The sequence below is a fragment of the Arabidopsis lyrata genome, assembly GCF_000004255.2.
Source record: "Arabidopsis lyrata subsp. lyrata unplaced genomic scaffold ARALYscaffold_4, whole genome shotgun sequence".
In the NCBI taxonomy this organism is placed as follows: domain Eukaryota; kingdom Viridiplantae; phylum Streptophyta; class Magnoliopsida; order Brassicales; family Brassicaceae; genus Arabidopsis; species Arabidopsis lyrata.
This window is the reverse complement of record NW_003302552.1, coordinates 22,058,566-22,071,454: the sequence shown is the minus strand read 5'-3', so window position 1 is coordinate 22,071,454 and position 12,889 is coordinate 22,058,566. Positions and strand designations below refer to the sequence as shown.

At 36.7% G+C, this 12,889-nt stretch overlaps 4 protein-coding genes across 4 annotated transcripts; 1 reads left to right on the top strand and 3 right to left on the bottom strand.

Moving 5' to 3' along the window:
* Positions 1–3,182: 3,182 nt before the first annotated feature.
* LOC9318071 (tRNA 2'-phosphotransferase 1) lies at positions 3,183–5,035 on the bottom strand. Its single transcript, XM_021027130.1, has 8 exons — positions 4,833–5,035; positions 4,628–4,732; positions 4,399–4,546; positions 4,230–4,319; positions 4,047–4,101; positions 3,840–3,962; positions 3,698–3,754; positions 3,183–3,601 (listed from the first exon to the last, which is right to left on the bottom strand). Exons 1-8 carry the CDS (start codon positions 5,018–5,020, stop codon positions 3,477–3,479), a joined length of 891 nt encoding a protein of 296 aa, XP_020882789.1. The 5' UTR covers positions 5,021–5,035; the 3' UTR covers positions 3,183–3,476.
* A 125-nt stretch (positions 5,036–5,160) lies between these two features.
* Positions 5,161–7,305, top strand: LOC9316239. Its single transcript, XM_002881958.2, has 6 exons — positions 5,161–5,506; positions 5,810–6,015; positions 6,125–6,268; positions 6,471–6,679; positions 6,782–7,040; positions 7,115–7,305. Exons 1-6 carry the CDS (start codon positions 5,278–5,280, stop codon positions 7,241–7,243), a joined length of 1,176 nt encoding a protein of 391 aa, XP_002882004.1. The 5' UTR covers positions 5,161–5,277; the 3' UTR covers positions 7,244–7,305.
* A 5-nt stretch (positions 7,306–7,310) lies between these two features.
* Positions 7,311–9,094, bottom strand: LOC9316238 (UDP-glucuronate 4-epimerase 4). The gene has a single exon (XM_002880125.2). It carries the CDS (start codon positions 8,758–8,760, stop codon positions 7,447–7,449), a length of 1,314 nt encoding a protein of 437 aa, XP_002880171.1. The 5' UTR covers positions 8,761–9,094; the 3' UTR covers positions 7,311–7,446.
* Positions 9,095–10,206: 1,112 nt separating this feature from the next.
* On the bottom strand, positions 10,207–12,865 carry LOC9316237 (3-phosphoshikimate 1-carboxyvinyltransferase, chloroplastic). The gene is made up of 8 exons (XM_021027129.1): positions 12,372–12,865; positions 12,040–12,284; positions 11,798–11,951; positions 11,341–11,555; positions 11,140–11,257; positions 10,790–11,000; positions 10,646–10,707; positions 10,207–10,558 (listed from the first exon to the last, which is right to left on the bottom strand). Exons 1-8 carry the CDS (start codon positions 12,696–12,698, stop codon positions 10,340–10,342), a joined length of 1,551 nt encoding a protein of 516 aa, XP_020882788.1. The 5' UTR covers positions 12,699–12,865; the 3' UTR covers positions 10,207–10,339.
* Between the last annotated feature and the right edge of the window lie 24 nt (positions 12,866–12,889).

The window sequence follows — 12,889 nt, the reverse complement described above, 5'->3', positions numbered from 1 at the left end:
AGACTTTTCAGAGGAAAACAATAATAGTTAGGCGAATCTTAGCTTTTTTTTTTCAAAATTGAAAAGGATACTACAATTCTCTCTTGATTTAATGGTAAGAAAAGTTGTTTCTTTTTCAGTGCACCAGCTATAAAATCGTACTACTATTTTATATCATTGTTTTCATATATCCATTAAAGTTTATGTTAAAAAAAACCCATTAAAGTTATTGCTACCATTAGTTCTAAACAAAAAAATGTTGGATATGCTTTCTTATAAATTTCTATTAATAAGCGAATTCATCAATTGTTAATGACTACATTTACTGAAAAACATCAACATTTTGAGGTTGGGATTTCAGTTAGAAAAAGCCTATACTCTATTTAACTAAATTAAACCTCGAGTTTATCCAATCATCATCAATAAATACCCTTAGATATGACATGTACAATAACCTGATAACCAGCTTTATATGTTCACATGGAGAATAAGGTACAAAGATAAATGGGATTTTCTTGATATTATTCCATTAGATTACTATATTTGATTCAAATAATTGTTCCATGAATAAAACAGGGAGTAGCTTCTATTTTATATTATATAATAACAAAATAAAAAGGTAAAAAGGCATCCAAGAGGCATGGGGCTAAGAGTACATCAAATGGGACAAAGAAGATGATGGAGGCAAGTCAATAGAAGCAACATGTGAACATTTTTTTTAACACAATTAATAAACAAATTTAAGTAAAAAAATTCAAAACATGTGAACTTCTCTCGAGTTAATGTTTTTGCTATCTTCTATATCTGATCATAGCAAAAGGTAAAATGGACCAACACCTTGCTCTCCTCTAAGTGTAACATGTGAATTTACAGAAACAAGAAAGACATAAAGCAAGAGAATAAAGCAAAAGGCTATAACATGTAATTTTCTTACTTCGTGGGTAGTGGTGGATGATATTTATATGTAGGTGGTGGATGATATTTATATGTAGGTGGTGGATGATAGATGTGTGTGTATTTCATTATCTATATATAGAATGGAATCATTGATTGAGCGCGAGAATGAGACTTATCAAAAATAATGTGTCTAACTGTCTATGATAACTTAATTAGTGCAATCAAATCTCTATATGATGATAACATAGTAGTGTTGATTAGACAATATTTGAGTTCCTAAGTTGATTGAATGTGATTTACTTTATTTTTAAAACTCACTTGAAGCAAATAGTTTATGTCCAATTAGCCGACATACATCTACTAAATCACCCAAGTGGTAAGTTTTATAGCTTTAATTCATCTCTTTTTATTTGCTGCTATTAAGAAACAGTAGTGTGATATCATTTAAAGTCACGCCTTTTATTTGGATGGTCTCTAGAGAAATCCCTCACACGTTATCTAACCCAGCCTGTCTCATTTTTGTTTGGATGCATAATGCATGAGTACGATGTTTCGTATATTGTTACAAAAACTTCAAAAAAATTTCAATACTCATTATAATTGTATGTTGGTACTTGGTAGGCACCGCATTTTACTGATTATCATCCTTGCAAAACTATCTATCTTGTTTTGTCTATCTTGTTTTGCTATATATATCGTGTCTTATTGTGAGTGGTAATATATATATATATATATATATATATATATATATATATATATTTTATGGTATAAATAATGTTGTTTTCCTTCTCGTAAATTTAGACGTTGAAAACCGAAACTTATGTGTGTTCGATGTGTTCTTTGATTTATTACATCTAAAATTGGTCCAAACGCTATATGTCATATAGGCGTGCCAATTAATTATCATATGTTATAAAAAATGCGTACATTTTCAAATGCATCAAATATTTAGTTATATGATTATACTGTACTAGTTAAGTGGTCTCGTTGTCACATATATCAAATTTCGATTCGCATTTGTGTTAATTAGTTAAACTATTTATAACTACAGTAAATAAGACTTTTTCTTGTCATATTCAGAAAATGATAAGCTCCACTACAAAAAGTTCCACAAGCTGAAAAGTGAAAACAATCAAATTTCAAATTGAGAGAATTCAATATAAATAAATTCTTCTATCTTACCTAACACGGGAAGACAAAACGTAGTAGTGTCCATGATAGAACACAGAAGACGGTATATAATCTCATGATTACAATTTTTAAATATACAAATATACAATAATATGTGAAGAAAAATAATAGTTAATCGAATTCTTTCATGAAAAATTTATATACTTGAGTCAATAAACAAATATCCTATAAAAATGAGATAAACATTTAGAATATAATTATGAAAAATACATTTGATTATTGTGTAAATAATTTCAACTCTTAGCTTTGGCAGATATTTTCGTTCATATAGTTGACAACTGTATGCCATTTTCCGCATAATTCGTCACTCGATTCATTGGTTTCTAATGATAGACCATAATGTTCCACCCCAATACCATTTAGTATAGAAGACTATATATCAAACATGTAACATCTTTAACATTTTACCAATTAAGTTGATGTAGACCAAAGTAACATATGCATTATTTGTGTGAGTTCGTGGTTTTAGCTATTTGATATTATTATTTGAGTAAAAGTTAAAACGAGTTTAACTGAAAATGGTGTAGAAATATAGAACTAGTTCAAAACAATTTTAATTAGTCAACATTTAAGAGAAAATTTTACAAGTTTCTTTTCATGTACTTTATATATTTATATTGACTAGGCAACAGTATAAGAAAAAATGATATGAAATGTCTGCATCACAGAAACCGAGTTTTGTTGGAGACCACAAAAAACCAAGCAAGTCGAAGACAAAATTGAAGTATGAAGTTTTAAAAGCATACACTAATTAATTAATGCTATTATATTCATTCCATGCTAAGTAAAAGTCGAATACTAGCTTAGTTACAAACATATCACGTGACCAAGACAAATGTGCACTTTAAAATCAATTAACAATAATCTCATCGACAATACATATCTTTACAAGTTTTCTCTTTTGCTTTCACGGTTCTCACTCTTATATTCTTGCGTTTCTCTAAACCTTTTTTTACAAGAAATTTCTTGATATGTTGTACCATTCCTTTACTTTAAATTCTGACATTATGATACAATCAAAGACTAATAATACATTAAAAGGTATTGATAACTGCAGCTTAAAAGACTAAATCCAACTTTAAGCATATGCATAATTACAACTTTTCAGACAAAACTTGCAAAGAAAAAAAATTTTTTATTGCTCTAGATATTTCTTTTGTATAGTTGGGCCTTGAATTCTCCCAACGTTTTAAGTACCGTAAAAGGCTTTTATATCAGTTGGTTTATTTCTGCACACAGGTTCTCATGTCTTTGTACAACGGAAACAACATAATCTTGAAAGTTTCCATAAACTGGCATATGTGCAATTGAAGACATTGAGACCATTACATAATCAAGGTTCACCAAGAATCGTCACAATCATTGTCATAGAATCCTGTGAATCTTCGCATGATGTTGAATTACATGAATCAGAAAGGTATGGATTGCCGATCAGGCCAAGACTCGATCTTCTGGAAGTAATCGACGGGCACTACTCCATCAATGCCTTCAGTCAAAATCACTTTGTTGTCTGAAATGTAGAACGCAATCCCATCTGGATGGATCAAAAGTGGAATTTAAATGTTGAATCTTGGGAGGGCATATCACTATTTGTAAGACAGAGAATTAATGTCTCATACTAAAGTAATACCTGCAAGAGCTTTCTTGACGTCGAGGAAGATGATAACATTTACATTCCTTCTCATGCCTTAGCCAAATCATGTCAATATGGAATCAGATAAATGTGCATATGAAATAATGCATGAACAACAACAATAAGATCAAAATCTTACCACTAATCACTTCACCATCTGTTGGTAAGCCACAAGAGAAGTGAACATGCATTCTATTCATGCGCTTTAAGCCCGATGCTAAGATGGATTCCAAATTCTTCCTATAAGTTCCATGTACACACACTGCCATTACAGAAATTCAAATGAACACGAGCAACTACGTGAGTCACACATAACAGAATTCACAAGTATGTGTCCTACTAGTACCTGGAACTTCTTCTGGTGACAGTATTGGTTTAAGTAACTTTTCTGACTCAACCGTCTGCGCAGAAAGACATAAGCTAAAGCAATTGATCAAAACTAGGAGAACAAAAATCCAATCATAGTGCTACTGTGTCTCAACGAAGAAGAAAACAGCCAAATGCTAAGGATTGTTTCAAGTTCTATTACCGTGATCGAGTGGCCTTGGTTAGCGCGAATCAAGAGCTCTCCATTCTCATCGATGAGGCTGAACCGTTGTTTATTGTCCCTTCTCACAGCCTGCAAGTAAACGAAACCATCACAAACTCATCGATTCTCAAAACGTCTGCAATCAAAAATGCTCGTTGACCAAACTAACCTCTTTAATTTCATCAATCGTGTGTGATTTCAATTGAATATTTGCAGAAGTTTTCAAATTCAGGTTAAGTAAATCTTCAACTTTAACAAAACCATCTCCTCGCATGTTCAATCTCAGCTCAGTAGCCATATGTCGCAATATTCTGGTCCTGATTATCAATCCAAAGAGATTCAAAAAATCAAGCTAATTCTCTAACATCTCGAATCCAGTAATGATCAATTGCACTTACAAGAGTCTTCCAAGGGCATCGATTCTATCTTTTCCGCCACCGCCGCCACGTCCCTGAGGTCTCCGTCGATCGTTATCTCTCTCATAGCCTCCTCCTCTACCACCGCTACATTCATCAAAAATCAAACACCAAACCTCACATGAAAAAACGAGGGAAATTCAAAAGGGATTTTGACTTTCGAGTAATTTGAAAAATTCGAATTCACCTTCGACTGGACTGAGCGAAGGAAGAGAAATTGGATTTTCTAGAAGAATTGGGATTTGAAGCTTCCATGAAAGCAGAAACAGGAGACGATTTCGAGAAGAAGACAGAGCTGCTCAAAGTCAGAGTTGGAAGACGAAGACGACAGAGACGAAGACGACAGAGACGCAGCAACAGACCAGAGTTATACATTGCTGAAGCAATCACCAATTAACCGGTTCGAAATCATAACTCCGGTTTAAATCTACATCATGTACTGGGCCTTTCTGTTATAAGGCCTACTATCAATCTGTTTTGATTTAAATAAGGCCCACTTACAAGACGGCATACTGTTCGATAACAGTGCAAGTAAACGTCACGCAGTTTGGATCGATCCCTCTCGGGAAGCTTTTTTCAGGCGATCAGTCCTCCTCCCGGCGATTCCGTTGAAGCTTGTTTATACGGTATTAATGGGTTCCCGGAGAGATTATCGGAGCATGAGATCTTGTAGCGGATGGCGTCGAATTCTTTTACTTATTCCTGTGCTCTTTCTTCTTCCTCATCTCTCGTCACTTCTTGGTATTTCTTCGGATTCGGCTAAGAGGAACGATGCGCGAACCATTCCTAATAAGAAATTGGATCACCTTGTGCTCGGTCCTGTAGCTGGACAAGGCTTGTCTGATCGATTGCATTGCCGAGGTTAGATTTTGCATATACTTCTATTTTTAGGTTTGCTACAATGAAGCACTTTTGTATAGGCACAGATCTGAGCAATTTTGTCCTCCAATTAGAACACATCGTCTCGTCTCTGTGAATCTCAGGAATTTGTGTTTATAACCAATTGAATGAGATAAAATCATACACTTAGCCATTGTTCTGTTTTACAAACATTGCACCATTGTTTTCATGCTCGGAATATCTCATTGTAGGAACTGCAACTTGAAGCACCATTAGAATGGTATTGTTGGGATTGATAGTGTTTTACATTTTCATATTTTTTAGGCACGAAGGCTCTGAACAAGACTCATGGTTCTTCTCATGTGTCTGGTGCTGGAAATGGTGTTTCTTTTGTGACGGTGTTTACTGTTTATAATACGTCGCTCGGAAATGCGAAATCCTCCAATATGGTTTCTGTTGTTGGGAATGTTACCTACAGCAAGCCAGAGAGGTCAATGGCAGTTCTAAATGCATTCGCCTACTTCATTCAGGTAACTTGCTGAGTTTTCCCCTATATTTAACAGTTTTGGTGTTTCTTAGCTGCTGCGTTTGGGGACTATCTCATAGACTGATATCTACTGAAAAATCTATTTTCTTAAGGTGACTATGCCCAAGAGCAATGTTGTCATATTGACTGATCCAGCTTCTGATCTCTCCATCCAACAAAGCAATGTGATGGTACAGCCTGTTCAGGGTGATTATTCACGGGGTAACCTGATGCTTCAAAGAATCAGGTCTTACATTGTAAGAGCAAACTCGCACTGATACCTAGGTAGAATATATTTGTTGTTTTTACCTATCTATCTCTTTGGCATCCATTTCTTTAAGAGCCCGCCTATTTTTTCTTTTTATCCCTTTTAAACGTGTTTGGTGAAGTATCTGGGGTTATAGAGAGAATATGAATGCTCACTTGGGTCGTGATTTTTGTTAAAATTTGGCTCTGCAGACCTTTCTTGAGATGAAGCTCGAGAAGAATGAGGGTGGGATAAACCACTATATCTTCACTGATTCTGATATAGCTGTGGTTGACGACATCAGGGCTATATTTGACAAGCATCCAAGCTTTCATCTAGCACTCACATTCAGGAACAATAAAGATCAGCCGCTGAATTCAGGATTTATAGCAGTGAGAGGCACACGTGAAGGGATCCTAAGGTTTGCATTTATCCTAAGTAAACTTGAAGCAAATCTCTTATAGTTAAAGAAATACTTGTCTCAGCATATTGATGACTTTGTGTTCATGTGATCCCAATGCAGGGCCAAAGTTTTTCTTGAAGAAGTCCTAAAAGCTTACAAAACTAAATACATGAAAGCTTCGCGCATGCTTGGTGATCAGTTGGCTCTGGTTTGGGTTGTTAAATCTCATCCTTCTTTTGATGCAAAGAGATTCACAAAGCCACAAGCTTTCACACAAGAAATAGCTGGAGCTTCAGTGTTATTTCTACCATGTGTTTTATACAACTGGACACCTCCTGAAGGTGCTGGTCAGTTTCATGGCATGCCATTAGATGTCAAGGTACTCTAATCCCTAAACCATAAACCCTAAAATCATCGTAAATCATTCATCATATTCTCATTACTCGTTTGCAGATTGTTCACTTCAAAGGATCAAGAAAACGTTTAATGCTAGAGGCATGGAACTTCTACAAATCAACTTCAAACATTCCAGATATGTTGTGTCTTGTTCTAGGTAGTGGAAGAACTAAATACGATTTCTAATTGTTGACGATGACAACTCTGTTTTTGTGTTAATCTCTTTTATTTGATCAAATCAACTACAACAGTAAGAAGTAAAAATAAATAAATTGAATAAAAATTACCGAAATGGGTTTATGTGTTCAATCTGTTTACAACAAATCCCCAAAAGTTGCTCAAATCAATAACAAACAAGAAATCAAAAGATCATCAACCAAAAAAAAAAATCATCTAGCGGCGGCTTTTTTCTCGCCGGAGTAATAACTCAAATACCACCTCACAAACTTCTTCAAACCGGTTTGCAAATCCGTCGTCGGTTTATAACCAAGCTCACGTTGAGCTAAACTAATATTAGCATGAGTAAACGGAACGTCACCGTTTCGTGGCATCTTAATCAAATTCTTCTTCGCCTTCACTTTCAATTGTCTCTCCAATATTCTCACCAGATCTGAAACCGGCACCGGCGACGTGTTTCCGAGGTTAAACACTCTCAATTGCGCCGGACCTCTCTTCTTCCCTCCACTTCCTGTACTCTTCTCCGCCGTATCTAGCGCCGCTAAACATCCTTTCACTATATCGTCGATGTAAGTGAAATCCCTAGCCACCGTTCCATGATTCGCCGATTCGAATATCGAAATCGATTTGCCTTTTAGGATATCTTTAGTGAAGAAGAAATACGCCATGTCTGGTCTTCCCCAAGGTCCATACACCGTGAAAAACCTCAATCCGGTTAGAGATAATCCATAGATGTGGTTATAGGTATGAGCGATCTCTTCGCCGGCTTTTTTAGTCGCGGCGTATAAACTCGCCGGTTGATCTGTTTTATCTTTCTCCGAGAACGGAACTTTCGTGTTGAGTCCGTAGACGGAGCTGGACGAAGCCCAGACTATAGCAGGTTGTGGATTCACAGATTTGCAGATCTCGAGGAGATTGACAAATCCGGCGATGTTGCTATGAACATAAGAGCTAGGGTTTTCCATTGCGTACCGTACACCAGCTTGAGCTGCTAAATGCATAACGTGTGTGAAGGAGACGATCTTGAATAGCTTACGAAGCAATTCGACGTCGTTTATGTCTCCTTCTACGATGAAGATCCCACTTCTTTCGAGCAAAGCTTGTCTTGCTCGTTTCAGAGATGGATCGTAGTAATCGTTGAAGTTGTCGAGGCCGATTACGCCGTCTCCACGGCGTTTTAATGCGGCGGAGACGTGTGTTCCGACGAAACCAGCTGCTCCGGTGACTAAAACTGTGATTCCGTTGGTTGTTGAGGTTCGGATTCGAGCTGAGGATCGGAGACGTTTTTCCCAAGCTGGTCCTCCGTAGCTGTTGGTTCGGAGTGAACGGCGAGATGGATCGGACGGTGAAGAAGGGTTAATGGACAGGGGAGATCGGAGGAAGAGTAGAGAGATGAGACAGAGGAGGAAGAAGGAGAAAAATGCAAACTTTGTGAGAGAAGATTGGAATCTGAGACGATGCAAGTAAGAAGATTTCTCCATCTTGAATTTGCCTGGGCTTGAAGGTATGTCATCAAGACGCGACATTTTCTCGGGAATGTGAAGGAAAATTTGGGTTCTCTCTTCTTCTTCTTCTTCTTCTTCTTCTTCTTTGGTCTCTCTTCCTTTATTAGTTTTAATGGCAGCTTCTTAGAATCTTCAGGTTTCTTGGAGGGATTAAATTAAAACAAGGTTTCTTTATTATGACTCCAAAATGAGAAACACGAATATTATCTTTTTAATAAAATATATTCGAGGATCAAAGTTTGGTTTATAACAGGGTGTGATAAAGAGAGTGTTTAAATTAGAACATGGGGATTGAAGATTTTAAGAGATCCAAATCAAGGGAAAATATGAAGAAGAAGAGAGTCAAAAACAGGTTTTTTTTTTTTAATCTGTTTGACTTGAATTTTTTTTTTTTAAAAGTAGAAAATGTGGAGATTTCTGTTAATAATTGATAAAACAATAAAATTTTGACTGTAAAAGTTTGTTGACTCTTCGAAAGATTTGTTGTCGAGTCTTGAAATTTGATTGGTGAGAATACTAATACTCCAAGATTTTCGGGAAGCCACTCGTCCCAAATTTTTTTGAATTGGAACCAAAGTTAACTTTTGTTACTAATAGATTTGTTTTGCGGATAGTTATTAAATAAGAAATGGACTCTAAATTTGAATAGAGGTTGTTGATGATCCTAAATCCTACTATGTTTTTACGTTTTCCTTGAATGGTGTAAGAGATATTTTGGGCTCTTAAAACTTTGATTTTAGTGCTTTTGATCTAAAAAAACGAGTAATGATCTAAAATACATTTCCAAAACATCTGACCATAACAATTCTCTAAATATGACATTTTAGTACAAGTCATGATCTTAAAGTGTGTAGGGTTAAAATCATGGTTTAGTAAAAACCCACTTTTTTTAAAATGTATAAACAAAAAAGTTGTTGGAATCACAAGAATATGTTTTAGCTTTTATATATTTATTATTGCAAAAAGGCACAAGTGAATAAAAGGCTAATAATGATGGCACACAAAGACCCCATGTGAAGATTTGATTACATAAGACAAGAACATGTCCTCTTTTTCTTCTTTATGAATTGGCATAACATGTCCCCGTGCCTTTGTCCCTCTTTCTCCAAGATCTACTCTCTTGTCTCTTTCCCATTGCAGTTTAAATTCCAAGACAAAACAATAGTGAGTGACCCATTAGGCCCATCTTCTTGATTGTAAGGGATCCAAATGGCAATGCCATTCGTTTGTGGTAGCGATTTTGAATGTGTTAGATGTGGGTGGTTTTGGAGGCAAATTCCCATTGAACGCCAAACAGTTATTGTGATTTCGCAAAAAAAGGTGATTTTGTGAAACTCTACCAAATTGCAAGATTCCCTGAAATCTCTAGCCTCAAAACAACAGAGAGTCAAACAGAGTTGGAGTCAAAACAGGCTGGGACACAATGGGCTTGGTCGGCCCATCATCCAAACACTAATTACAAGAGTATTAAAGACCAAAACCGATTCAATAATTGCATCTCAATTCTCACTCAGTTCAGTTACACGCAAAATGTTACAGAGGCAAGAAATATGGAAACAGATAAGCTTGGATCAGAAAAAAAAACACAGAAGTTTTTTGTTTAGTGCTTTGTGATTCTTTCAAGGACTTGGAAGTAGTCGGGGAAGGTTTTCCTGGTGCAACCGGGATCATTGATGGTGATTGGAACGTCAGCACAAGCTGCAAGAGAGAATGCCATTGCCATTCTATGATCATCATATGTATCAATCTCTGCCGGTTTCACCTTTTTTGGTGGAGTTATCACACAATAATCTGAACCTTCTTCCACTGTAGCTCCCAGCTGAACACAAAAACCGCAAAATTTAAGCGAATTTAGTTAGTATGAGCACCATAAACAAAAAGAGAGAGAGAGAGAGAAGAATCTTACCTTTCTAAGCTCTGTGCAAATGGCAATCATCCTTTCTGTCTCCTTTACTCTCCAGCTAGCCACTATATATATTGACCAAATAGAATTAAGTGACCATGAATATTGAGAGACCTTAAATTATAAGAGAGAGAGCTTTTTACTTACCATCTCTAATGGTAGTTGGACCGTCGGCAAAGAGAGCAACGACGGCAAGAGTCATGGCTACATCAGGCATTTTGTTCATGTTGACATCAATAGCGCGCAAGTGTCTCATTCCAAAAGCATCTCTAGGTGGTCCTGTCACAGTCACACTGTTCTCTGTCCAGGACACTTTACATCCCATTTTCTCAAGGACCTCGGCGAATTTTACATCTCCCTAGAGATTCATCACAAAAATTGAGCTTAGATTCTTGCGAATATGTTGCATACAACTTGTCAAAAGATGAAACTTTGACCTAAACGAATTTCACTATAAACTTAACAGCCTCGTTGATGATTCAGTGTACAAATATTACCTGCAAGCTGGTAGTTCCACAACCTTCAACAGTGACAGTTTCACCGGTAATGGCAGCACCAGCCAAGAAATAACTAGCACTAGAAGCATCACCTTCTACGTACGCATTACCAGGTGACCTGCATCATTTTACCGTATAAGTCATTATTTGGTCAATCTAAGGTATGTGATTTCAGAAAAGGAAGAGAATAATAACTCTTACTTGTATTTTTGCCCGCCCTTAACAAAGAAACGGTCCCAGCTATCACTATGCTCGGTACTAACCCCAAAACGTTCCATCAACTTCAATGTCATTTCAACATATGGAACAGAAATCAATTTATCGACTATCTCAATCTCGACGTCTCCAAGAGCTAAGGGAGCTGCCATGAGCAAAGCAGTCAAGTACTGACTACTAATTGATCCAGAAAGCTTCACCTGCAAATGCAAAAAAAGGTTAGATGTGTCAATAAAGAAACCATACAAGGAAAAAGGTAATCAAGAAAGAAAACTAAAACCTACTAAAAAAAAAACTGATTCCTTTTTACAAACAATCCATTTTCAACAAACTAAAAGATGAAATCTTGTCAAGTAAGGCTATGATGAACACACAATTCTGCAAGTGTTTATAATGTAAGTGTAGAGATTACAAATCACACATGCCATTTGCAAGATCTCACCTTTCCACCAGGAAGGCCACCATTAGCGTTGACACGAACAGGAGGGCAGTTAGTTCCAAGAGTACATTCAACATCAGCACCAAGCTGCTTAAGACCAACAACCAAATCCCCTATAGGTCTTTCCCTCATCCGAGGCACCCCATCAAGCACATAACTGGAATAAACGGATCAGGAAAAAAATCAACACAAGCTCCATTCTCTTGAACATCAAATACCAAGAAGCATCAACTCCTTCAATCTACCTTGCGTTTCCACCTGCAGCAGTAACCGCAGCGGTAAGTGGACGCATTGCTGTTCCTGCATTACCGAGGTAAAGTTCGATATCACTCTTTGAATCTATGGAAGCTGGGAATATGCCGCCACATCCTTCAACTACGGCACGATTGTTTTCACTGTCAGTTTCCACATTAAGTCCCAATCTCTTCAACGCATCAAGCATGTAATTGATGTCATCACTGTTCAACAAGTTGTCCACTACAGTAGTTCCCTATAAAACCATAGCAAAATGGTAAAGTATCTATCTTTAATCCAAATTCAGATTACAGAGAAGGACGAAACGAAGTGATATATATACCTCAGATAGAGCAGCGAGAAGCAGGATCCGATTAGACAGAGACTTGGAGCCAGGGAGCTTAATAAGACCCGAGATTTCTCTAATGGGTTGAAGCACAATCTCCGACGCTTTCTCCGCCGTGGAAACAGAAGACATAACCTTAACCGGACGAATCTCAGAACCAATTAGCGTCATCCCACTCTTCTTTAATCCCCACGACGAAATCGGATAAGCTCGTGGATGCTTCAGAGAAACCGATAACGGAGATTTGCGTTGGCTGGATTTCGAGAGATTAGAGATAACACATGGGTTCTGCACACCATTGTAGATTCTGCTAACTTGCGCCATTGAAGAACTTCAATTGAAGCAATCGAAAAATGGGGTTTTGAGAAACTAGTTGAAAAATTTGATCTTTCAACTCTATCTTCCTCCAATTACGCAAAATTTCAGAAATTTGTTGGTCTAATCACAGATCACAGAAATGAAATTTATGAACTTTCGTTTACTTTGGCGGCTTTGCAAATATAAACACTTTTGAG